The sequence below is a fragment of the Citrus clementina genome, unplaced genomic scaffold, assembly GCF_000493195.1.
Source record: "Citrus clementina cultivar Clemenules unplaced genomic scaffold, Citrus_clementina_v1.0 scaffold_5, whole genome shotgun sequence".
NCBI lineage: Eukaryota > Viridiplantae > Streptophyta > Magnoliopsida > Sapindales > Rutaceae > Citrus > Citrus x clementina.
The window spans coordinates 32447666-32475353 of record NW_006262201.1 but is presented as its reverse complement, the minus strand read 5'-3'; the positions used below and the strand labels follow the sequence as shown (position 1 = coordinate 32475353).

General features: G+C 36.4%; 1 protein-coding gene across 1 annotated transcript in view; it reads right to left on the bottom strand.

Annotated features, from left to right (window-relative positions):
• Positions 1 to 9165: 9165 nt before the first annotated feature.
• The window catches only part of LOC18040278, a 20266-nt gene continuing 1743 nt past the window's right edge, over positions 9166 to 27688 (bottom strand). Inside the window, exons 3-6 of the mRNA XM_024183807.1 lie at positions 11134 to 13985; positions 10524 to 11012; positions 9468 to 10301; positions 9166 to 9219 (exon numbers count right to left, since the gene is read on the bottom strand). Of these exons, the coding sequence (XP_024039575.1) occupies positions 9166 to 9219; positions 9468 to 10301; positions 10524 to 11012; positions 11134 to 13985 (4229 nt within the window). The remainder of the gene's footprint in view (positions 9220 to 9467; positions 10302 to 10523; positions 11013 to 11133; positions 13986 to 27688) is intronic.

Below are 27688 nucleotides of genomic sequence, written 5' to 3'. Positions count from 1 at the left end.
AATAGTTGAGCAGATCATCTCGACCAGAATAATATGTGGTGACCTCGAGCACATCACCTCGACCATGATGTTATTGGTCACCTCGACCAGGAAGTCACCAGGAAGCACGTCATCCGCGAGGCCAATTTCCTGCAAGAAGCATAAAGCCATTCTTGCTGTATTCTTGCTAAGGATTGATTCGAGGAGACCCGGTCAACGACAGTTGGCGAGGCATGCTCTCCAGCCTGAGAATCTAGGCACGAAGGCCACGCAACCACCCATGACTACGGAAATGGGGAATCCACGTTCGAGAGGTGGGAGGATAACGGACGTAGGCTGCGGAAAACTGTGATTCAGAGGAGGCCTATAAAAAGGTAGCCAACGAAGGTAAAAATGTTAGCAATTTTGAGATTAGAAGAGAGCTAAAGAAATTCTAAAGAAGAGAAAACTACGAAAAAGCCATAAGATCTGTGGCAAGCGTTCCCCGAACCTTCATATCTGACTTGAGCGTCGGAGGGTTTGCGCCGGGAAAACAACCGACGTACTCTGACTTGTCTGTGTGCGCAGGAACCTCTGGAGAAGAAGCCTTACGAGGAGATCTCCTGGTCGTGGTGAAGTTGATCGAGCAGAGAGCCTGGTTGTAGAACGAGGAGAACCAGAATCTCGCATCAACATTTTGGCGCCGTCTGTGGGGAACTGATCAAAAAGCTTCTGTTGATAACAAGAAGGGGAGTAAAGCAAGTGAAAAGCGATGGAAACAGGGGAAGCAATGCAGATAACATCCCTCGATACCCGAGTGGAAAACAAGAATGGCAGACAAGAACCTGTAGAGGATCTGGAAACTGTAAGCCTGGGACCAGAGAATCCGGGAAAGACAATCAGAATCGGGTCGAGACTTAAGGGAGAGCAAAAGCAGGAGTTGGTGAAATGCTTACAGGCTCATGCAGATGTGTTTGCTTGGACACATGAAGACATGCCAGGGATTGACCCTGGGGTAGCATGTCATAAGCTGGCAATAAAGAAAGGTGCTCGGGCAGTAAGGCAGAAGAGGAGGTGCTTCAACCAGGAGAGGTATGAGGCTATAAATGGCGAGGTGGAGAAGCTCTTGAGAGCAGGGTTCATTCGGGAAGTCAATTACCCTGAATGGATATCGAATGTGGTGTTGGTAAAGAAAGCGAATGGCAAGTGGAGGATGTGTGTGGATTTCACAGACCTCAATAAGGCGTGCCCAAAGGACATCTTCCCTTTACCAAAGATCGATCAGCTAGTAGATTCAACGGCTGGACACGCTCTGCTTAGCTTCATGGACGCGTTCTCGGGATACAATCAGATCCCCATGTACGAGCAGGACGAGGAGAGCACGGCTTTCATCACTAACCAGGGTTTGTTCTGTTATAGGGTAATGCCATTTGGTCTCAAAAATACTGGGGCCACCTATCAGAGGCTGGTGAACAAAGTCTTTAAGCCGTTGATTGGGAAAACCATGGAGGTGTACGTGGATGACATGATCACCAAGTCCAAAATCCCGAAGGAACATGTCAGACACCTCGAGGAGACATTCGAGCTTTTGAGGAAGTATAAGATGAAGCTCAACCCGGAGAAATGTGCTTTTGGGGTCGAGTCGGGGAAGTTTCTTGGATTCATGGTGAGTCATCGGGGGATCGAAGCAAATCCCGAGAAGATCCAGGCGATCGTGCAGATGAGGTCTCCTCGTAGCCTAAAGGAAATACAAAGCCTTACGGGGAGATTGGCGGCATTGAGCCGATTCATATCCAAGGCTACAGATAAGTGTCAACCATTCTTTCAAGTGATAAGGAGGGGAAAGAAAACAGAGTGGACCTCGGAATGCGAGGAAGCCTTTCAGAACTTGAAGCAGTATTTACAGCAAGCCCCTCTGCTATCCACACCGAGGGATGGGGACAAGTTATTTTTGTATCTAGTGGTATCGGATCGGGCCACCAGTTCTGTTCTGGTGAGAGAGGAAGAAGGAGTTCAGTATCCAATATACTACACCAGCAAGGCCCTGCTCGACGCTGAGACCAGGTACCCACCGTTGGAGAAATGGGCACTTGCCCTTGTGGTTGCTGCTCGGAAGTTGAGGCCATATTTTCAGGCATTCCCAGTCTCGGTTATAACAAACCAGCCATTGCGTCAAACTCTGCACAAGCCCGATGCTTCTGGTCGGCTCGTCAAGTGGGCTATAGAGCTGAGCGAGTTCGACATAGACTACAAACCCCGAGCAGCGATGAGGGCTCAGGCAATGGCCGATTTCGTAGCAGAATTCACAGAGCCTGAAGTATGTTTAGACCAATAAGATGTAGTTGCAGACAGTGGTGAAGCTCAAGTATGGCAAATGTCTGTAGATGGGTCATCAGGGGAGCAGAGATCAGGAGCAGGGATTGTATTGGAAGGCCCGGAGGGGGAGGAGATCTCTTATGCTGTAAGTTAGAATTCGCAGCAACAAATAACCAGGCAGAGTATGAAGCCTTGATAGCAGGATTGGAACTGGCTAAGGCCGTGAGAGCAGATAGAGTGAAGATCAGAACTGATTCCCAGCTGGTTGCGAATCATGTCAGTGAAAGATTCCAACCAAGAGAGGAGAAGATGGAGCAGTACTTGAAGATAATCAGGCAGATGATGGGAAAATTCAAAGCGGTGGAGGTAGTACAAATCCCAAGAGAGCAGAATAGTCGAGCAGATATTCTGGCCAGGATGGCAGCGGTAGCAGACCCAAAAATGCCAAAGTCGATCCCTCTGGAGGTGAAGTCCAGCCCGAGCATCGAGCCGAATTCGGGGGTGCTGCGGATAGAACAAAAATACTCGTGGATGGACCCGATAGTTTCATACCTTAGAGACGGGGTATTACCACCAGATAAGCTGCGAGCTCGGAAGATTAGAGCCCAGGCCTCGAGATACACGATGATTGATGGGATACTGTATCGGCGAGGATATACACTACCTTTCCTTCGATGTTTGGATGAGGACGACGCGGATTACGTACTGAGAGAAGTACATGAAGGAATTTGCGGGAATCATTCTGGTGGGAGATCCCTGGCCCACAAGGTTCTAAGGTAGGGATATTTCTGGCCGACAATGCACCAGGATGCACAGGAGAAGACCAGGAGCTGTGTAAGCTGCCAGAGTTTTGCAAGTTTCCCCAACCAACCACCAGAGAAGCTCACCTCTATAGCCTCCCCGTGGCCATTTGCTCAATGGGGAATTGATCTGATCGGCCCGCTGCCAAAGGGACGAGGAGCAGCAACGCATGCAATAGTTGCTATAGATTACTTCACGAAGTGGATAGAGGTCGAAGCCCTTAGCAGGATTACAGAGAAGAAAACGACAGACTTTGTGTGGAGAAACCTGGTCTGTCGATACGGGATCCCTTATGCCTTGGTAACGGATAATGGCAGGCAGTTCGATAATCACAGCTTCAGGGATTTCTGCCAGAACCTCGGGATAGAGCTGAAGTATTGCTCGCCTGCTCACCCTCAATCGAATGGACAAGTAGAAGCAGCCAACAAGACCATCAAGAGACTTTTGAAAACCAGGCTTGGAGCAAAAAAGGGTACATGGGTTGATGAGCTGTCAGGTGTCCTATGGGCATACAGGACAACCCACAAAACAGCAACTGAGGAGACACCGTTCGCCCTGGCTTTCGGACATGAAGCGGTCGTACCAGCTGAGATAGGAACGAACACGCACCGGACAGACCATTTCAATGAGCAGGAGAACGACGAGCAGATGTGTTTGAATCTTGATCTGCTAACGGAGAAGAGGGGACAAGCAGCTGGTCGATCAGCCATTTACCAGCAAAGGGTTGAATCCTGCCATTAATGGAACGTCGAGGAATTTCATTCGCTTGAAACTGTGAAAATTTCCTAAGGCATGCAAAGGCTCATCAAGTCTCAAAGCCTGTTTTATGGCGAGACAGAAGCCAAGTGTGCCAGGATCTGCTCGCCCACGAGAAGGCGAGCAGAATCCCAATCCTTGAAGAATTGAAGGCATGCAAAGGTTCACCAAGTCTCAAAACCTGTTTTATGACGAGACAGAAGCCAAGCGTGCCAGGATCTGCTCGACCACGAGAAGGCGAGCAGAATCCCAATCCTTGAAGAATCAAAGGCATGCAAAGGCTCACCAAAGTCTCAAAGCTTGTTTTATGGCGAGACAGAAGCCAAGCGTGCCAGGATCTGCTCGACCACGAGAAGGTGAGCAGAATCCCAATCCTTGAAGAATCAAAGGCATGCAAAGGCTCACCAAAGTCTCAAAGCCTGTTTTATGGCGAGACAGAAGCCAAGCGTGCCAGGATCTGCTCGACCACGAGAAGGCGAGCAGAATCCCAAGCATTGAAGAATTGAAGGCATGCAAAGGCTCATCAAGTCTCAAAGCCTGTTTTATGGCGAGACAGAAGCCAAGCGTGCCAGGATCTGCTCGACCACGAGAAGGCGAGCAGAATCCCAATCCTTGAAGAATCAAAGGCATGCAAAGGCTCACCAAAGTCTCAAAGCCTGTTTTATGGCGAGACAGAAGCCAAGCGTGCCAGGATCTGCTCGACCACGAGAAGGCGAGCAGAATCCCAATCCTTGAAGAACCAAAGGCATGCAAAGGCTCACCAAAGTCTCAAAGCCTGTTTTATGGCGAGACCAGAAGCCAAGCGTGCCAGGATCTGCTCGACCACGAGAAGGCGAGCAGAATCCCAAGCATTGAAGAATTTACTAAGGCATGCAAAGGCTCACCAAGTCTCAAAGCCTGTTTTATGGCGAGACCAGAAGCCAAGCGTGCCAGGATCTGCTCGACCACGAGAAGGCGAGCAGAATCCCAAGCATTGAAGAATTTACTAAGGCATGCAAAGGCTCACCAAGTCTCAAAGCCTGTTTATGGCGAGACCAGAAGCCAAGCGTGCTAGGATCTGCTCGACCAAGCGAAGGCGAGCAGACTCCCAAACGTTGTAAAAATTCCTAAGGCATGCAAAGGCTCACCAAAGTTTCAAAGCCTGTTTATGGCGAGACAGAAAGCCAAGCATACCAGGATCTGCTCAACCAAGCGAAGACGAGCAGACCACTAAAGTTTCCAGTCTTGATTCGTTTCACTCTCAACACTAGAAACTGGGGGACTGGTGTTTAGGGAATGAAATAGGGTGACCAAGATAAAGGTGTTTGCTCATACATTATCGTGCTCTCCTCAAAGTAAAAGTGAGCAAATGGTTGAGCAGATCATCTCGACCAGAATAGTATGTGGTGACCTCGAGCACATCACCTCGACCATGATGTTATTGGTCACCTCGACCAGGAAGTCACCAGGAAGCACGTCATCCGCGAGGCCAATTTCCTGCAAGAAGCATAAAGCCATTCCTGCTGTATTCTTGCTAAGGGTTGATTCGAGGAGACCCGGTCAACGACAGTTGGCGAGGCATGCTCTCCAGCCCGAGAATCTAGGCACGAAGGCCACGCAACACCCATGACTACGGAAATGGGGAATCCACGTTCGAGAGGTGGGAGGATAACGGACGTAGGCTGCGGAAAACTGGGATTCAGAGGAGGCCTATAAAAAGGTAGCCAACGAAGGTAAAAAGGTTAGCAATTTTGAGATTAGAAGAGAGCTAAAGAAATTCTAAAGAAGAGAAAACTACGAAAAAGCCATAAGATCTGTGGCAAGCGTTCCCCGAACCTTCATATCTGACTTGAGCGTCGGAGGGTTTGCGCCGGGAAAACAACCGGCGTACTCTGACTTGTCTGTGTGCGCAGGAACCTCTGGAGAAGAAGCCTTACGAGGAGACCTCCTGGTCGTGGTGAAGTTGATCGAGCAGAGAGCCTGGTCGTAGAACGAGGAGAACCTGAATCTCGCATCAACAATATTCGTCCGCAAGGATTGTTTGCTACTGTAATAAAAGACATTTATGATACGTTTAGTAATTATATAAACTTGCGATAATTAGTAGTTGATTTACGGGTAAAAATGAAGATAATTCTGTGCTAATTAATAATTATATAAACTTGAGATAGCCACCTTTAACATTATGGTCTAAGTCTTAAATATGAGTTGGCCCATAAATCTATACCAATTACCTACCATTCAACAGAAGAACCCCAACCCAAACATGGAATTTTAGTTCATGTGCCACCACTAGCAACTTGCTCTCCTTTTAAATGAATCACACACCTTAAAGCCTAATCCTCGAAAATGATTTTAAAACCCGCCGCCGCCTACATAATCCAATTTTAAAAGGAATCAAACTCACGCACGTTACGTGGTAAATTTGGAATCCTTTACGCGAAAATTAATTAACCAATTAACTAACGGGTTAATTTCAGTAGTGAGCCGGCTATCATGGTGCTTTTGGACTAATGCATGAATTTGTCCTGTAATCGGATGATCTGATTACCTTTAAAACTTGTACAATAAAATAAGAACTGAAAATAAAATTAATTAAGGTAGAAAGGCCAAGTCATGTTAAATTATATTGTATGTAACTTACATCAATACAACTTGTAAGTTCAAGTGTTGTTTAATTGTTGTAACTTTTGTGTTAAATATAAGTTATAAATATGGTGTATTTACTTGCCAACAATGAGAATGAAAACTCTAAAATCGAAATCAATGACATGTTTACTTGCAAAATTAAGGTTTAGAGTCGGAATTAAAATAGTGTTGGGCCAACAACTTTAAGAATCATTCCGGTAGATTTGATTCTCAAGGGCATCTTGGGAATCAAAATCTGATTCCTAAAATCAATTTTACCCTCCATTAAATTTTCATAATTTCCAAATTACCCTCAATTAAGTTATGTTATTTTTACATTTTGGTCGCTACAGAATTTATGAAAATACCTAGAATTTTTATATTATTTGTAAACATGTCCTTTATTATTTACTATTATTATTATTAGTAGTAGTAATAATAATAATTACTGTTATTATTATTTTAATTATTGTTATTGTCATTAATTTCATCATCATCATCATCATCATTAAAACTTATTAATTTATTTTTTTAATTTTTACTGTTGTAATTATTATTATTACATTCAGTTTTATTAGTAGTTTTAGCAATTTGTAACAATTCATTCTCATTTGACTAAACGTTGAGTAACCAGGGAAGCAAATCAAATGGTGTTGAAACGACGGATCTTGTACGCGTTTTGGAGGTCAAACAACTCCAGCAAAACGACACAAAGAATCTGCGTTTCGTGGTATATTGATTCTGCTTGATCAAAACGACAAGCAATAATGCCGTTTTCAGTTTAATGAAACATGAGCATTGCACGTGAGTTATAATGACGTGTGAAGTTTGTTAGAAGCCGTTATGGCGTATGCACCTCACGTGCATTTCTAAGCAGGTTTCTGGGTTCGTTATAAAAGCTGTTTCCGCAGCTGGTTCTTGGGCAACAAGAGAGAAATGTAGAGTATTCGAGAGAGGAAGATAGCTTTGAAAAGAGAAAGTGATCTTGTTCTTTGAATAAGCTAATGCAAATTAGTTGAGCCACGTAATTAGCCGTGTTATGTGATTCTTGGGTGTTTTGATCTTGTTTTGATAGCTTTTGTTTAATCATCATTTGGTTCTGATTTGCAGATTCTTGATTAACCATTCTAGATCATCATTTGAACTCCTTGTTGTTTCTGAATTGAAGATCTCCGGCAGTGTTGTTAACATCTCTTCCATCCTTTTGCAGTTAATAACTGCAATCATCTCTAAGTTCTCAGTTAATAATTGGTTTTCAAGTGAAAGACTCCAAATTTACCACGTAACACGTGTGAATTTAATTCCTTTTAAAAGAAGGATTGTATACGTGCCGGTGAATTTCAAAATCATTTTCAAGGATTATGTTTTAACTCGAACTTCAATTATAATGTTAAAGAGTGGTTGTCTCAAGTTCATATAATTAGCACAAGATCTAGCTTAGTTGTGATATATAATCATCTTCTTTTTCACCTAAAACTTTTTATCTGAACTGTAATACCCTAAAATCGATGCTTTACATTATAATTCTAGGAATTAAACAAAATAAGAACATTTTACGAAAGAAAAAAAAAATAAAGAGTTTATAGATCTAATTTTAGTAGTAAGAAGCGGTCATTGCCTTAGAATCAAATCCTAAGTTTAAATTTGGGTCACACTAGTGTGGGTAGGTTAATTAAAAAATAAATAAATAATTAAAGCGACTTGTTGTAGCTTTCTTTGTTGGTAACAGCATACGCGCCTTTAGCAATCAACACACAATCAACGTTTCTGTTGGGCGACTTGTTGTAGCTTACTACATTTCTAAGTAATAAAGATCAATTCACTGGCTAGAGCCTAATGGAATTACTCTCTTAGATGCTTGACTCAGTGAAACTACAAATTAAAGCTTGCCTTCTACTGTTGAGCATGAGGTAAATATTGGTTAAATTACAAGCAAAAAAATTGTGACTAATAGATGAAAGCATTGGAATAAATGCATAACTACACAGTAAGTGCATGTGTGGTCATCTTTAGTTAGTTTCTGAATTCACTTCTTACTTGAATTTCCAATGCTAGCATTCCAAAATTAGTTAATCCGCTCAATCTTCAGATGTCCGAAACAGAGAACACAAATCCAGTGCTTCATTATTTGATAATCAATTTTTCCGCTTGCCATCTCGCGTCCTTAAGGAGATCAACCAAGCCAAGTACTGCGTCATCTTTTTTTGAAACATCGAGGACATCAATCGGTTTTGATAAGTACTATGTCCTTTCCTTTTTAAGTTATAAAAAGTAGATGTGGAGTAAACCAAATGAAATACAACAGAGAAAGCAGGACACAGAGAGAGAGAGGGAGAGAGAGAGAGCTCAAAAAACAGAACGAATTTGAAAGTTAGATGAGAAGCAAACAAAATAAAAATAACAGATCACAATAGATATCGTGTATTAAGCATCAAATTAAAGTGTATCCCGAATACATAATACAGTAAGTTTCACATCTAAAATACCCGAAATTTTTCAACAACAACAAACAACCACAATAATAGTAAATTACAGGACAAATTTAATTATCTATAGTGTAGATATATGGTTCTTGATTATTAGATGATAAATTGAAGGAAACAACACAGTGGTTATTCTAACATTGTCAAAGCAGCGGTGACACAGTGAAGTAAAGCAAAGGAGAAGCTTCTCAGCATGTGTAAACATTTGGGAGAATGTAACCAGCTGAAAGAATCAGAACACTTTTCATATGTCACGTATCCAGTCGTACGCGATATGAGATGACGATCCCTCCAACAGCTGGGAGAAAAAAAAAATCTCATCCATTAATTTGACAAAACTTTTATATTATGAAATTTATTGAAGTAATGATTAATGAATTTATTGACACTTCATGGAACGTGATTCTCTAACTTCTGCGATAATTAAAAATAATGTCATTGTTAAATAGGACAGTTTCCACATTTTGTTAAAATTTGCAAATTTATAAAGTAAAATTTTTGCATGGGAGATAGGTAGCTAGGTGGATATTAGTGAGTTAACCGTACCTTTTCATCATGTAAATGTTGTATGGTTGTGTTAACGCCACCATCATCCGAACGCCATAGATTTCCCTCTCCGTACCAGACGTTTACTCTGGGCGGCGTGCATAATTCTCCTGTGGTGAAAATCGTCATCTTGGGACAACCGATCACCTCTAAATCTTGTAAAGATGGGAAATTAAAGGTGTAATTGGCCGAGCAGAAGCTCGTGAGACTATCTAAATCAACCAGAATGATGCTCTTCAATTTGGTGAAAACAATCTCTTCTTTCGGATTTGCTGCTCCATTTTCGTCATCTGTGACCGCCTCTGTCATTGCTCTGCATCCAAGTATACTCAAGTTTTGGAGTCCCACTAGACTTTTTGCTACAGAGGACGTTACTAAGTTGATCAATTTCTCGCAATTGGCAACTTGCAGTTGTGTTAGATTCCGAAAAGATGTCGATGCTGATGGCAATAGAATTAACAGACTTTGACAATAACTCACAAATAACTTTTCAAGATACTGCAAAATGTGTTCCAGTTTGGAGTTTGGTTTCCACAGGTGCTTCAGATCGTCAAGGTTAACCAGCTCCAAACGTTTTATCAATGCGAAATGCTGCACATCTTTCTCCAAGTATTCATCATTTGATGAGAATATTTCTTTGTATGAACATGCGCACAGGTCGAGATTTTCCATATTGGAAAATCTTTCAAGTAAACCAAGTGGAAAACACTCTGAGTCATCCGTAACAACCGCTACTTGCTTAAGACAGCCAAAGAGGTGATGTGGGAAATCACCCATCAAAATCATCTTGACGTCTTCTCCACTTAAAGACAGATCCTCCAAGTTGGGGAAAATCTGGAAAAAAATCATTTGATGCTCTCTCAAGCAATTTAGTTCAAAAGGCATGGAAAACTAATAAAATAAGATATTATTTAAGTTGTGCCCAACGTAATTTCAAAGCAGATATTCATTATTTATCGTGCATTTGTTCTAAACAAAAGTATAGAGTTCATCCATTATTGAATTTAAATCAGTATCCTTAAGATTTCCATTCAAACTTTGTGAAAGATATAATACCTTTTCGAACGAGAAGAGGGGCACTTGTGCTGCAGGGATACCAAGTTGATCATTCTCTTTATTCAAGGATAATTCTGAACTGAACGGCTTTATTTTGCCGCAACTTCTCACCTCCAACTCTTTTAGTGCCGGCCATTCCGAAGTATGCATTCCAGGGTAAAAACATCTAAGTTCTGGTAGCCCTAGGAGGACCAAAGTGGTCAACCGTGGAAAGACAAAACAAGGAGTGGTCTCTTGATCGGCTTCTGCTCTGTCTCTGGAAATGATCTCCTGCAAAACCTTACAATTGACTATCTCCAGCGATTGTAGCTGCTCAAAGCTTCGGATCATAGAAGCTGAAAATATGTATTTTAATTTGTTACAATCCCAGAGGATCAATCTTGTTAAACTTTGAGAGCCAGGAAACATGGCCGGAAGTTCATTGTAATGCCAAATCCTGTCTATATTAATGTCACGCAGCTCCAAAGCCTCCAAGTTAGGCAACACTACCTGAAGATAAATTTCTTGTTAGACACAATTAATATCCATATGAGAAGCACTTACGGAAATTTACTTCGTCCATTTCAAAATAATAAAATGATAAGAGAAAAGAATGTGTTAGCTAGCCTACCTTCTCATTGAAAAGTTGTATCGAAGTATCAAGCTCGTCCTCTTCCGACTCTCGTCTGTTTGGTGATGCGGGAGGAGTTTTCACTTCACGGCAAAAATTTGTAACCTTTGGAAGCATTCCTAGACTCAAAGATTTTAATTGAGCATACTCTATCTTCTCAATTGCATTTTTGTTGCCTACATCAGCTTCTCCACCAATTGCAAAAACTTCTTCCATCATTTTGCAATCAATAACTGCAATCCTCTCAAGTTTGGGAAGGCATTTCGTATTAGAGAGCCAGAAGATATTAGTCAACTCATCACAATTTTCCACCTTAATGGTTTTAAGTTCATTGAAAGACTCTACTTTGAGTCGATCCATACATGTCCTCTCCAAGCGAATCAAATTGTGAAGAGTAAGTGACTCCAAAAGAGGAAAGGCATCATAAGTTACCCTATCCGTTGAGTCAACGACACACAGCAAGTCACGATTGTTTTGAATATGGAGATGCTTCAACTGTGAGAAGCCCCTTGTGTCCAATTCGAAAAGAACAGTCTTGACGCCTGGCAACTCGTCCAAACACAAGTATTCAACATTATTGACGCCTTGCAATTCCTTCGAGCCAATAGGCTTAGAACTAAGCTTGAGCTTCAATGTTCTTAAACTCTCATGTTTACCAATCATAAAGTTTGGCCGACTTCTAAACCAACTTTGCACAATATAAAAGGGAGGACTGAATGACCCATCTCCTATTGATATTTTGAACCTTGCCAGCTTTTTAGTGAAAAAGCCTTCAGGTAAAATATCATCATTTCTAACTTCTATTTCTAAAGTCGTAAGCCGAGGTAAATGCAGGAATTCATCAAGGCTTGCACTCCTTTTTTCACTACCGCGTGTTTCAACCTCCCACTCAACATAGCAGTTATGCATATACAGGGCTTCTAATCGAGTCAAGCTTGATAAGACATTCGTTGCAATAACTTTTAGTTTGAAGCAATCGGTTAAATCTAACAACCTTAGCTTAGTTAACTGACCTATTTCTTTGGGCAACATTACTATATCAGACTGGACAAAGCTAAGGACTTCTAGATTCTTCAACTTTCCAATAATGGCAATGTCTCCAAACGTGCTACTCTCCAGACACAGTGTTTGCAGATTTTGTAGGAGACCAATTGAATACGGCAATGAAGCCAACCGCATTCCAGAGAAATGTACAACTCGGAGCTTTCTCATTCCAGTGAAAAAGTCTTGAGGAACATCTATCTCAAGAAAAGAATCCTTGGAATTTGCGATAGTTAGAAATTGAAGTTGTGGACATTTCAATCCTTCAGGAAGTTCATGAATGCTACTATCTCTAACAGAGATTGCATAGCATTCTTTTTTTTCATCCTCGTCTGGCCAATCCCATACATCCTCATTTCTCACCAAAAAAGCATGTTCGTCTCGGCATGCAATTGAAATAGCAACATCTCGAACAACATCATGCATGGAAAAATTGTCACCACTATCATCCACAAGCAACAAACAAGAGTCTACAAGTTCATGGACCCATGCGTGCAGTTTTTTGTGTGCATCTTCCAGCTTATGGACTCTTTGAAACATACCCAAACCCATGCAATATTTCAACAAGTCAAGAGTATAACAGGGATTAGGCATAAGACTACAGAGCAGAAACATTTTCTTAAGTTTCTCACCTTCCAGATACTTGTAACTTAGCTCAATAGTTGAATATGCTTCTTTCGGCACCCCTTGGAAGCTTTCCATTGAAGGCATTCGGAGTTCTTGCAAGGCATTCTCCCATTCGGGCACACTCTTTTTTCTTAGTGCCTTTGCTATTGTAGTTAAGGCAATCGGTAAACCTCCACATGCCTTGGCTACCTGTGTTGCTATAGATTTCAACCTACGATTTTCAACATCATCGTCTGCCGTCAGCTTAAACAACCTCCAAGCTTCTTGTTCATTTAAAACGCCAATAGGAAAGTTTTCTTTGGAGCCCATGCTTAATAGTACACTACGATCCCTTGTTGTCAGCAGCACTTTACATCCCTTATGATCATCTCCATAAGGAATTCCAATAGTAGTCTCCAGATCAAGAGATTTCCACAAATTGTCCAAAACAACAAGGATCTTCTTTTCTTTCTTCAACCGTTCATACAGACTGCTCGCTCTTCTAGATTCACTTTCTTCTCGCAACGTCAAACCCAATTTTTCTGCTATTTCCCCTTGAATATTTTTTATGTTTGGAGTTTGGGAAACCTCTGAGAAAACCACCGCATCAAAGATGTTATCTTCCTTGGCTCGCCGAGCAACTTCTTTTACAAGTGTTGTCTTTCCAATGCCGCCCATACCGTACACCCCAATGATGCTGACATTCGGATCAGTTAATGCATTTCTAATAGACTTCAAAGTAGACGACCTTGATTCAAAGGCCTCGTAGCCTTTGATAGAGTGGAACCATATATCCTCCGGAATGGTACGGTAGGAGACTTTTGGAAATTTTGAAGCTTCTTCCCTGAGTTCAACAATATCCTTCACCAATGTTGCTGCCTTCTTGCTAAGCTGATAGCGAGTCTTCAGATTAGGACACAAGCCCTTAAAGCAATGCTTTGTGGCTGTCTCTTCATATCCAGTAAGTTTCACTGTCTCATCAATGATCTTGTTCACTCGTTCAAGCCATTTCTCAACATTCTTTTCAATCTCCTGACTATTTCTTTCAGCCTCGTCAACTCTGTGCCCCATGCTCTCTCTTTCACCCCTCAGCTTCTCGACTTCTTTCTTGAGATTTTCAAAGCTGCTGGTGTAGTTACTCTTACTCAAATAACTTACTTGGCGTCCAATTGGAGCAGCCATTGGAGCAGCCAACCACTTGGCAACTTCAAAACAACATTGATAATGATTTCAACCATCTTCAATCCTTCAGCCCTTTCTTTTCTTTTCTTTTTTTGGGGTGGGGGGGTGGGGTTTTAAGAAGTAATTAGGTGTGAAGCAGAACAAATATGAATAAAACAGACAAGACAACAACTGGACAATTATTGCTTAGGAAGCGAAATAAATCATTGAACACAAAGTGACCAGGACAAGCTGGCGGTAACAAAGGATTTTCCTGATAAAAAGACGAAGATAAGAGAATGAGTTTTTGGATGGAGAAAAAATACAACACGATTAACAATTTTTTTTTTTTTAATGAACACGATAACAAGGGAGAAAGAATTATTCAATACACAGCGAGTAGACAATATTACAACAAACAGATGTAATGTTGTTGAGATCAGAAGATTGAAATGAGACAAAGGTTTCTTAATTAATCCAGTGCAAATGCAAAAGGGTTGATGGCAAAAGGGAACAAAAGTAAGCTGAATAACAAAAACAACAATGACACAATTTGGAATAGGAGCAAGTTTGTTTGAGATCAAAGGTTGCAAGGGCTTCAAGGGCTTCAAGGGGCTGAAGAATAATGGTTTGCCAGGAGTTGAAGGAATTGACATTCTCTGCAACTTCAACAAGCCAAGAATTGCACCTCATGGTGCTTCTCTTTTCTTTGGGGTTGAACTAACAATCTCGAAGGAAGCATAATACAAAGATAGCAAAGTAAAGAAATGTGCGCATAAATCCAAACCTTCCCCAAAGAGCGAAGTAAAGTAGAGAAAGTGTGGTATAGCAAAGTAAAGAAATGTGTGCATAAATCCAAACCTTCCCCAAAGAGCAAAGTAAAGTGGAGAAAGTATAGTCTTTTAATAAACAATTAGTTTTTGCACGCAGCCAATTCATATGCTTTTACAAGATTTCTTTCGGGAAAAGGATACTTAAACCCATCGTTTGCTTAATTAAATGTACATGTAAACCGCAAAGATTTAAAAATGGTCACATAGATCCTGATTCAACGCAAAGTAATCAAATGGAGGAAAAACATTAGTGCTGTCACTGTTGCGAAGCACAGCTAAAGCAGAGCAAAGAAGATAGAGACGCAACGCCTGCTTGCATTCAACCGATGGAACTTGAGGTGCAATGTCCGTCAAAATGGAGTATAGATAGATCATGATCCCGTCTGGAGCATAGCAGTTGTTTAGGAAATTTATTAAGCCCTGGAAATTCCAGCTCTTAAGGAAGCTAATTTCACTAATATCATTTGAGTACACTAAAGTACAAAACAGAGTATATGAGGTGATTTCTTGTTTACTAATTCTTATTGCTACATTTTTCTTATCTCTCACATTTTGATAAGTTGTTCAATAACCGTACAGAACAATAAAGGAATGGGTTGGAAGTTTGTTTTGTTCCTTTTTTTGTAATTTTTTTTTAATTAATGACTAGTTGATACGAGTATTTAGTTAAACGAATGTAACTAGAGGCCTAGATACTGCCAGCTCCTAAAAATAAAACGCAAAGAAAATAAAAGTTTTGATAAAAAAAAAATTTCTATATCTGTAAATGCTCCTTTGATTATATTTCGACCTAAAAGTCTGTGTCCATGTTTTCAAAAAATACCCAAGGCAAGACACCACTGTGGTTAAAATTATTTCCTTTAACTAAGGGTAGGGTTTTTTCCTGCAAATTACTAGAAGTAGATTTCAAAACTTAATACTCGATAGACCTATCACACACATATGTGGATGCATTGTAACAATTTCAAAAAAAGAAGTATGTAAACTTTTTTGTTGGAGATTTTCTTTTATTTTGACTTATACTTATAACACAATAAAATATTTTTTTCTTAAAAATCTAGATATAACGGTAATAAAACTGATGTTAAGAATATCTTTATGTATTTTTTAAAATATAAGGATAAAAAAATACAAGAATCAAAAAGACGTTTATCTTTTCTACTTCCAAATAACAAAACATATATTATATTTTAAGTGACTTACATGGCATTCAGTTATTAAATAATAAATTTTACATTTGAAAAAATTATATACATCCAAATTCACTGATATGAAGTGACAGAAACTTTTGAACAAAAACCTTGCGGAAGCTCCTGACGATAATGAGTCATGCATAAACATGAGTGGGCTCAGAATGGGTAAATGAAATATTTAGTATTAGATGTAACATCAATTTTATATTTTGGTGGGACCCGTAACATTACTCTCAAGTGTCTGCACTCTACACCTCTTGCCTCCCGATTCGAACGGGAATTTTTAGTCTAGGTTGTGGTATGAGCTTAAATGTACCTTTCATAGTTGGGGCTCTCCCCATGATATCTCGTGGTTAAGACTAAAAAAAAAAATGTATTACTCCAACCACATAAATATATTTTATCAAGTTTGACCAAGAAATCACCCAAAAACGATGCTTAAACACACACATAGATGATCAGAACAGATATCAAACTTGATAAAATATATTTATGTGGTTGGAGTAATACAAGAAGAAAATCCAAGAAATTAACGGTTACCACAAGCTCAAAACATGGAGGTTCAGGGTCGGCTCAACCATATTTGGGGCCTTAGCCAAATGATTTTTATTAGTTCTTCTTAAAATTTAAGATAATATATATATTATTGAAAATCAATTCTTTAAACACTCTAAAATGTAAAAGTGTTAAGTAAAATTCTATTCTACTGTTGCTAATCCATGAAATTGTAATTCAATTATAACATTTCCACTTATTTTTTTTAACTCAAATTATATCTTTTTTACAACCCCTTTTCTAGATTAAACTAATTTTTATATTCTTCAATCTCTAAAGTTTTTCGATATAGTTTTATTTCAAAATAGATAAAACAAGCACCAAAAAAAAAAAAAAATAGTAGATGAATAAAAGAATATATTAAAAAGAAATAAGAACAAATAAATAACACAACTAATTAAGAGAATAATAAAAATATAAAATCTGCAATTTGAGATGAAATCATAAATTAACTTATGTTTATATTAATTGTTCGAGGGTTTGAGTAATGACTAATAGCCATAGAAAATAGAGAAAACTATTAGATGTTTTCTTTTTCTTCTTGAGTGGAAAGTAGAGGAAGCAGGATTTTTTTCCCTCTCTCTCTTTCTATCTCGCAAACACCAAGAACATATCATGTCTTGATTGTTGGAGAAAAAATTTAATGGATAAGTAATGAAATGTGGGGCTTTTATAGAGGTTTAAAATGAATATAAAACTTTTGAAATATAATATACTAATTCTAACAATGAAATAGAGAATTTGTAGGATTGAAACTATTAATATATCGGTTTTCTAGAAATTAAAACTACTAAGTACTACATTAAATAAACTTTATAGGAATTTGATAGTTTATTTAAGAAAAGATAATTACAAAATAATAATAAATTAACTGAATAATAATGACTTTTAAATTCACTTTCTTCTTTTATATATAAAATAATCATCTCGTAGGGTCTTTGTGTAAAGCGGGGCCCTAAGTAACCGCCTAAATTGCCTAGAGGTCGAGCTGCAACTGCGGAGGTCTAGTGGCACTTCATTACCAACTCAATAATTGCAGACCTAATAATGTACAAATTACAAGAATCATATTAAATCAAGAATCTCAATTTGACTCGTTAATTATTTACAAATATATGGTGTTAAAAAGATCAGCTAACAATCGGCCTGTTATGCGCTGTTTCAACAAAACTAATTGTATACTTTGTAACTAACTTGCTGTAAAGTTGTGCAACTTATTTCCAGCTGACGCGGCAGCGAAGACATAAAGTCATCAATAGAATTTTGACTACACCAATTTGATTATATTAACACTACACTCACATAATGTGAAACTAATTAACTAATGTTCTTAAGAATGTTGTAAGTGTTGTTCAATCAATTCCAATAACACGACGAGTTGCTGGGATAATTTCCTAATAAGCGGAAATGATATTTCAAAAAGGTGCGTGGCATAGACTTTACATGATAGAGAATTCGGAAAAAAATTCCAAATTCGAATTTGCTGCACTCTTTCGATTGGTACAATTTCTTATGCTCACTGACAATAAAGTTGGCAAAAAGATTGGTAAAAAGAAGGGTGTGGATATTTCCATCCCATTATTTTAATAAATTCACTATATTTTTATTAAATAATTATAATAAATTCACATTCTACAAGAATATTAAAAATGGTTTCAACCTTCTTCAATCCTTACTTTTTTAGAAAAAAAAAAAAAATTGCTTTTGGACTTTTAAGAAGTAATTAGGTACCGTGCCCAACAAATACAAGTAAAACGGAGCAGACAACAACTGGAGAATTATTGCTTAGTAAATGAACTAAATCACTAAACACAAAGTGACCAGATGACCAGAACAAGCAGCAGTGATAAAGGATTCTTGTGATACGAAGACGAAAAAAAAAGAAAAAATGTTTTTAGATGGAGAAAAAAAAAAATAAAAAGAGGGGATACAACGTGATAACAATTTTTTTTTTTATTAACACGATAAAAAATAAAACTGATTTGGATACTGATTATCAACTTAAATAGAATTGAAGGAAATAAACTGAGACAACAACGGTATCATGGCTAGAAAGAGAGAAAAAATTATTAAACACACAGAGACTAGACAATAATACAACAAACAGATGTATTGTGTTGCTGAGATCAGAAGACTGAAATGAGAGACACGTTTCTTAATCCAGTGCAAATGCAAAAGAGTTGATGGCAAAAGGGAACCTAGTTGAACACAATTAAGAACACGTTTGTTTGAGAGAGAAGTTTGCAAAGTGAAAGGGCTTTCTTTAATTTAGAATTAATGAATGGAAAGAGCAAATTCAATTTGACTAGATGAGAAAATTAAAAATGATTTCAATAAGAGGGAGGGGCTGAAGAATAATGGTTAGCCAAAAGTTTAAAGAATGACATTCTTTGCAACTTCAAGAAGTCAAGAATTGCATCTGATAATACTTCTCTTTTCTTTGAGCTTAATCCAACTAATACAAAGAAAGAATAATACAAACATAGCAAAGTAAAGAAATGTGCGCATAAATTCATCTTTCACAAAGTGAAAAATAAAGTAGATGGCTATCTTACATCAAAAGCAAAGTCATAAAGATGCCCTGAATTTGTATAGCAAGTAAGGGTATAAGTAGAGAAGTGTCATCTTTTGACATTAGTTATGGCTGACAGCCAATGCATGCGATCCTTCTACGGAGCCATTATTTTAGATATTTCATCATAGGTAAATAATTTTGCTTTAATGCATGCATAGCAAAATGACCAGAAATTTTTTAAAGAAAACTAATTACAATGCATTCTAAAATCTGAAAATGACTTTATCAAGATTTATTCAAACATAATCATGGAGTCATCATCAAGTGCCTGCTTTGTGATGTCATTTGTCTTCTCCCTGAACCACGTACAGCCACCTGTCCACTTCCTTCCTGCAACTTCAGATAGCTTTTTCTCCAGTTTAGAAATGACGTCTTCAGTACGTTCCTCAAATTCCCAATAAAAGTACCTCCATCCCCAAATCTTCAAACACCCGTGGCAAAAAATGTACTTTGTTGCGACCCTACCATCTTTTTTAACGTGAGATTTGCTTAGGGTGTTACGTACACCCATTTTAGGCACTGAATGTCCTCACTGAGGTTTGTCCTACCATCTTTTAAGAGGACACGCAAAGCTTCTCTGATACTATTTGTCATGAACTAACCCAAACTTACCAAGATATTATCCGTTTTAGGCTTATTTAACTGTTAATGAGCTTTAGATTTAGCCTTTCAGCCTAGTTACAAGTTAGGTTTTGATCAAGTAACTTTATTTTGATTTTATTTTAGAGATCCAGAATGCTGCTTTAATTATATGCTAAATGGCAAGTGCAGAATGTTGTACAATTTCTTTCTCCTATATTCTCTCAAACTAATTAAGTAGCTCTTAGGCTTACAGATGTCTCCTCATTGCCTATAACAATTATTATTCTTGTTAAAGAAATGATGGTGCTTTTATTTTTTCCACGCAACCAAGTCTTGGTGGATCCCAAATACAGTCTCATCTTTCAATTCAAGGCTGAACACTCTCAAGTGCCGAGTTCAAGTTATGAGCCAAATGATATTTAGATTCTTAATGATTCTTGCAATTACATACTTGTTTTTCCAGCGTGAAGCAACTTGAAGACATAGTATGCCGATCACTTTCATCCTGTTGTCTTATGATGTGTCTACGGCTCGGTCGACAAGCTTTGTGTAGACATGCTTAGAGGCAGCGAATTTCTATGGCTCCTACACTAGGAGGCTCTCTGCTTGCTGCATTTCTTTTCAAACAGCTATGCCTTGCATTTGCTTCATATCCTTCATGGATTGGCCAATGTCTCTCAAGGGGCAAAAAGAAAAATAATGATCTGCACTAGGAATGAAGATTCCTGTTTTATTCTATTCTGCTTTTCATTATACCATTAGTATGCGGCCTCATGCCTTTTGCAAGCTTAAGTGAATGGAAAGAACACTTCTCACTGCTAGTCTTAGATTATCAGTCGTCCATACATGATTGAAACTGGATTTTGATGTGCCATAAAGGCCAAATAAAATTGGACACCTTGATAAACAGTACAAAAACAGAAGACTAATTTACACCAATTGTTGATAAATAAACCTTCATTAGATGATGAATGAATACACAGATCGTTACAGCATACCAAACTTCAATTTCAAACGCATAGATGACTGATAATCTAAGACTAACAGTGAGAAATGTTCTTTAAGTTAGATTGGGCTTGCAAAAGGAATGAGGCTGCATACTAATGGTATAATGAAAAACAGAGTAGAATAAAGCAGAGATCTTCATACCTACTGCGGAATCATTGTTTTTCCTTTTACCCCTTGAGAGACATTGACCAGTCCGTGAAGGACATGGAACAAATGTGAGGTACAACAACTTGAAAAGAAATATAGCGAGCAGAGAGCCTCCTAGTATAGGAGCCATAAAAATTCGCTGCCTCCAAGCATGTCTACACAAAGCTTGCCGACAAAGCCTCAGACACCTCATAAGAGCAACAGGATGAAAGTGATCAGCATACTATGTCTTGAAGTTGCTTCACGCTGAAGAAGCAAGTATGCAATTGCAAGAATCATTAAGAACCAAAATATCATTAGACTCATAACTTGAACTTGGCACTTGAGAGTGTTTAGCCCTGAATTAAACGATGAGACAGTATTTGGAATCCACCAAGACTTGGCTGCCTGGAAAAAAAGCACCATCATTTCTTTAACAAGAATAAAAATTGTTATAGGCAATGGGGAGACATCTGTAAGCCTAAAAGCTGCTTAATTCGTTTGAGAGAATATAGGAGAAAAAAATTATAAAATATTCTGCACTTGCCATTTAGCATATAATTAAAGCAACATTCTAGATCTCCAAAATGAAATCAAAATGAAGTTATAAGATCAAAATCTAGTTTGTAACTAGGCTTAAAGGCCAAATCTAAAGCTTATCAACAATTAAATAAACCCAAAGAAGATAATATCATGATAGGTCTGGGTCGGGGTCATGACAACTACAAAGCAGAAATATTTTCTTTAGTTTCTCACCTTTTAAATACTTGTAACGTAGCTCAATAGTTGAATATGCTTCTTTTAGTACCCCTTGGAAGTTTTTCATTGAAGGCCTTTGGAGTTCTTGCAAGACATTCTCCCATTCAGGCACACTCTTATTTTTTAATGCCCTTGTTATTGTAGTTAAGGCTAGAAAGGGAGACTAGACAACATTACAACAAACAAATGTGATTGTGTTGTTGGGATCAGAAGATTGAAATAAGAAAAGGGTTTTCTTGATTGATACTTTGCAAATACAAAAGAGCTGATCACAAAAGGAAACAAAAGTTGAATAACAAACACTAGTGAACACAATTAGGAACAAAAGCAACTTTGTTTGAGATCAGAAAAAAGGTTGCAAAAAATGAAAGGGCTTCTTGGATTTTGAATTAATGAATGGACAGAGCAAGTTAAATATGATTTGATGAGAAAATTAAAAAAATATTTTAATAAGGGGGAGGGGTTGAAGAATAATGGTTTGCTAAAAGTTTAAGGAAGGAAATTCTCTGCAACTTTAACAAGTCAAGAATTGCATCTGATAATACTTTTCTTTAAGTTTAATCTAACTAATACAAAAAAAGAATAATACAAATATAGCAAAGCAAAGAAATGTGCATAAGTCCAACTTTCACAAACTGAAATAAAGTAGATGGTTATCTTACATCAAAAGCAAAGTCATTACGATGCCTTGTATTTGTATAGCTAATAAAGGCATACATAGAGAAGTGTAATCTTTTAACATTAATTATGGCTAACAATGAATGTAATCCTTCTACTAAGCCATGATTTTAAATATTTCCTCATAAGTAAATAATTTTGCTTTAATGCATGCATAAAAAAATGACCAGAATTTTTTTAAAGAAAATCAATTACAATGCATTCTAAAATCTGAAAATGACTTTATAAAGATTTATTCAAACATAGTCATAGAGTTCATAAAGATTTATTTAAACATAATCATGGAGTCGTCATCAACTGCCTGCTTTGGGATGTCATTTGTCTTCTCCATGAACTACACACAACCACTTGTCCACCTTCCTTCCTACAACCTTGGATAGCTTTTTCTCCAATTTAGAAATGACCTCTTCAATCCATTCCTCAAATTCCCAATAAAAATACCCCCGTCTCCAAATCTTCGAACATCCATGGAAAAGAATGTGTCAAACTTGAAACAACTCTTTAAAAACATGCCAAAATAAACATGCTTAATGCTTTTGATGTAAACATTGCATGATAAGCACGTTAAATTTAATACATTAATGGACAAGGTTTGGGACACAAACATTGCTATAGGATGTTACTTTAGGATTTTAAGGATTTTATTATTTTAAGTCGATATTTTTATTTTAATTAGAGTCAACTATACTATGTCTTTTAGTCTTTTATTTCCAGTATGATTGTGATTTAGTTTTTCTTTTTAAGTTAAATTAGAGGAATAAGTTTCCTTTATTATAAATAGAGAGGTCTTGTTATTATTTTCATAACATCAATTTCAATTATTTAATAAAAAATTCCTTTTAATAATTCCTTTTGGAATTATCTATCAAATCTCTTTTATAAAGTCGTTTGAATTAGAGTATCATCTAATCTCGCTTAATACATTATTAAAAATCTCTTTTATAGAGTCATTTCAATTAGAGCGTAGGTTAATCGTGTTCGCTTGGTCCGGTACTAGAACGATATCTAGTGCTATCTCCCTGAGAGTTAATCCTTAATTATAGTTTTTCCATTGGTTATATTTTTAATTTGAGAAAAATGATACAGATAGAATATCAAGATTCATATTGTTTTCTTAAGTTTGAAGATATCTTGTATTTTGATGGTATCCTAATAATATTTTTTACTGTATATGCATGATCGATGATTTTCTTCAAACTATCTCATTGAGAGTTGCTGCTTCTCATGCATCATTTAAGTTGATACGTGATGCTCTAGATTAGTAGGAACAACTACAAGAATCAAGGATTCAAAGGGCAAAAAGAAATCAAAGAATGGTTTGATATGAGACAATTAATAGAAGACCATTTTGGTCATTACAACAATATTGAATCATCTCTTTTTACACCAATGAAAGTAGAAGATGATGAGATTATTGATTTATCTAAGATTTTTAAAGAAAAAAATACAATCTACTCTTGATTTGAGCAGCCTAATAGTATGATTGAGTTTGTGCATCAAACTTAAGCTGAAAAGACCCCATCAGGGATCGACACGATTATGCCTACATGCATTGAATGCAAGAAGTTATTCTTGAAGATGATTTGGTTACAAAGATAAAGTTAATTGGCAAGAACACAAGCAAGATTTTGGTAAAAGACTTGAGAGTGAAGCATGGAGAATTTCGAGTTTTAAGAAAGACTGATGAGCAAGGCTACAAGTTCAACCTCCAAGATGCGTTGATGCTCCACTTCAAGTTCTATCCTTAAGATAAACTCGAGGATGAGTTTTCTTTTAAGAGGATAAGACTGATGTAGGACATTATTTTAGGATTTTATGATTTATTATTTTAGGTCTTTGATATTTTCTATTCTAATTTGAGTCAATTATGGTTTGTGTTTTAATCTTTTATTCTCAGTATAATTGTGATTTAGTTTCTCTTTTCAAGTTAACTTAGGGCAGTAGATATCTCTCTATTATAAATATAGAGGTTTTGTTACTATTTTCATAAATTCAGTTTCAATTATTCAATAAAAATCTCTTTTATATTTCCTTTAAGATTATCTATTAAAATCTATTTTACGGAGTTGTTTGAATTAAAACGTCAACTAATCTCACTTAACATATTATTAAAAATCGCATTAAATTATTTAGATTAGAAAGAGATTCAATCACGCTTCAATTTGTGCATAAAATAATCGTACTTATTTGGTTCGATACTAAAACAATATCTAGTGTTTTCTACCTTATCAATTCTGTTTATGCTTCTTCTACCCGTTCCGTCAAAACATATATTATAATTTGCATCCTGCATACTCAATTAATTAGTCACTATCAAGTGTACCTAGGTTTCCGTTAATCTTTATGAAGTCAAAGAACCTTGTCAAAGAAGATCTAATCACGGCACAAAGATCAAACTTTTGGAATAAAAGTACTATTTTTTACTTAACTATTGACAAATTGCATCATAAACGATTACTTGAATTAAATTTGAAGAGAGTTAGTTTATTGTTAAGATTAAGACCATTAAAAGTACTATTTTTTTAATCATGAGAACCAATCTATTAAACAACCCCACAATTGGATTAAAAACATCAATACTTAATATTTTTTCTTTTAGCTTTGTATATATATATATTTTGGGGCTATAGTAAAATCAATGACATAACTATACCTAAACCATATAAAGAAATGGAGTAATAACATCAAGGTTTTGAATTTTTACAATTTTTTTCAAACAATGACATAGTTCTGCTGTATTTATTTAGTACAATCATAGTCTATTAGGGTTCTCATGATTAAAAAAAAAATCTGTCTTTTAGAAGTCCATCTATGAGGATTGCATAGCTCATAAGTCTAGAAAGTATAACTAAAAAATTTGCGCCTACAAAAGTGTGAGATCTAGTCCCATTTTAGTAATTTCTGAATTATATTCAATAAATCCTTTTATGATATAATTATATGAATTTAAACTCTATTAGACATTGATAATGTAGTCAACTATATTAAGGTGGCGTTTGTTTTTTAACTTAATGACTTAAAGTGACTTAACTTAATTAATTAAGTTAATTAAAGGTGTTTGTTTTTATAACTTAATGAGACTTTTTAGATAATTTTGACTTAATAAAATAAGCTAATTTTTTTTGCTTTTTACTTAATAGAGAAATCTGAATTAAGCCAATTACTTGCTAATGTCAAAAATATCCATGTTTTATAATTTATTTTTCATGTCTATCCCAAAACTCACCCATAGATATTTACCCCACATAAAAATATCCATGTTTTTTCTTTCTTATATTATATACGATAAAATTTGAAATTTATGGTATTTTATATATTAAAATTCCAAAATAATTATGTATTCACTTTAATATAGTTTTACTTATAAATGTTAAAATATTGTGATATTTAATATATTAGTTATTTGACATTCAAATTTAATAAGGATACAAATGTAAAAGTACATATTTTCAGCTTTTTAAGTTGAAAAAAACAAACAACTTAATACTTATTTTCCGAGATTCAGACGAAAAAATAAACATATTATTCAGATTCAGACATTCAGACCTATTCAGAATTCAGACTAATTCAGGTCTATTCAGATTTCAGACAAAAAAACAAACGCCACCTAAAAAAAGGAATGAAACTTTCATCCCTCTTTGTTTTTTTTTTTTTTGGATTAAAAAGTTAATGAATAAATATGATTTTTTTATGTATAAATTAATCAATCTTATTGAGTTACATCTTAATTTATTAGTAGATGAGAGTTATTTAGATTTATAAGTAGGATTGATCCCTGCACTCAATAGTCAATTTTTTTGAATTAGAAGGTAGATAATTCAAAATCCTAAGTCGAATCCTATAATAATTGAAAATATTTACAAATTATAAAATGAGTATTAAAAATTTATAAAGGACATAAATGGTTAAAAAAAAAAAAAACTTGTAAGAGCAGCAGCAACTCAATTCGTCGGATTTGGATCCCATGCTTAATTGAATGTAATTTGTTTTTTATTAACAAGCCTCAACTGCCAGCAATTAACTCAATGGCAATTTTTTTTTTTTTAAATTATTAACTCAAATGCACTTTATTAACAGACTTTTTTTTTTCATCTTACTTATTTCTTTTTGTCTTTTTTTCTCTCGTTTTCCTTTCCCCCTCATTTTCTTTGACAAATTCACAACAACTCTATTCAAGCTCAAAGTTTCAACAACAATGGCGTATATAAAGAAATATAAATAATTTTTTTTTTGGTTTTAATTCTTGGAAGCGATTGATGAGGAAATTAAATTTGTTATATATGCAAGGAATCTAATTTAGATTTACTGGATTCGATTTTTATAGTGAAATCTTGATTTATTTTTATTTTTTCTTCTCTATTTCTCTAATCTTTTTTTTTTTTTTAATTAGGAGACTTTTAACTTTTATTTTCTCCAAATAAATCAAGGTTTTGTGATGGTCGTGTGTTCATGAGATTGGAAGTAAGAAAAAAAAAAAAACTAGCTGCCCAAAATATTTTAAAATTTAAAAAACAAAAACGCAAAGAAAGAAACGTAAGAAAAAGAAGGGCAAGAGTTTGATGAGATTGGGAAAGTCAGCTGAGCATTGAATCCAAATCCCAACTTGTAACTCATATGTCTGCCTCTCTCTTTCGTCTTTCAAGATTTCTTTTTCGTCTTTGAAGAATTCTTCTAGCTAAATTTCTTCTCTCACGCAAATTATCGAACACTTACGTTCACTTATCGCTTGCATATATTTTTTTTTTGCGTTAACTAAAAAGAACTAATATTCTCATTATTTGTAACTATTCTGTCAGCTCTGCATTTGAATATTTCAGTTCCATAAGGTTGCAGTTTACTCAATTAGTTTTATTTGGAGCCCAATTTTAGTTAGAAGTCCATCATTGTTATTTAGGTCACTAGGACTTCAAATCTTCAATTTTTCCTCCATAGGTGCATGAGTTTTTGAGCCTCTTTATGTTTTGATACATTTTTAGCTCGAATGCTGTTCTGCTTCTCACATTTTGGGATTTGAGTTATTGTCAGTCTGTTGGGAAGGTTTGAGGTTAATTTTTGCTAATCTGCCAATCTTATTGTTATCGGATCAATGAATGTGTCAATTAATTCGAGGTTTATTTGCTGAAAATGGTGGGGAGTAGAGAGTGATGATGCTTTTGTGAATCCACATGTAAAATGGTATCGGTGCATTGATAAGGAGAAGAATGAATTAAGAGCTTTGATTGTATTGTTATGTGTTATACAGTGATTTCTTTGGGCAAATTATGTTTGTTTGTCATAGAACAGGTGGTTTCTTTTCATTTTTTTATTTTTTTAATTTTAATGAACTTATTAATTAATCTGTTGTTTACCTGCTGGGAAAAATTGAGGACAGTAGAGTAATGAATTATTTTTTATATATCCTCGTGTTAAACTGGTATTAGTGTATTAATACAGAGAAG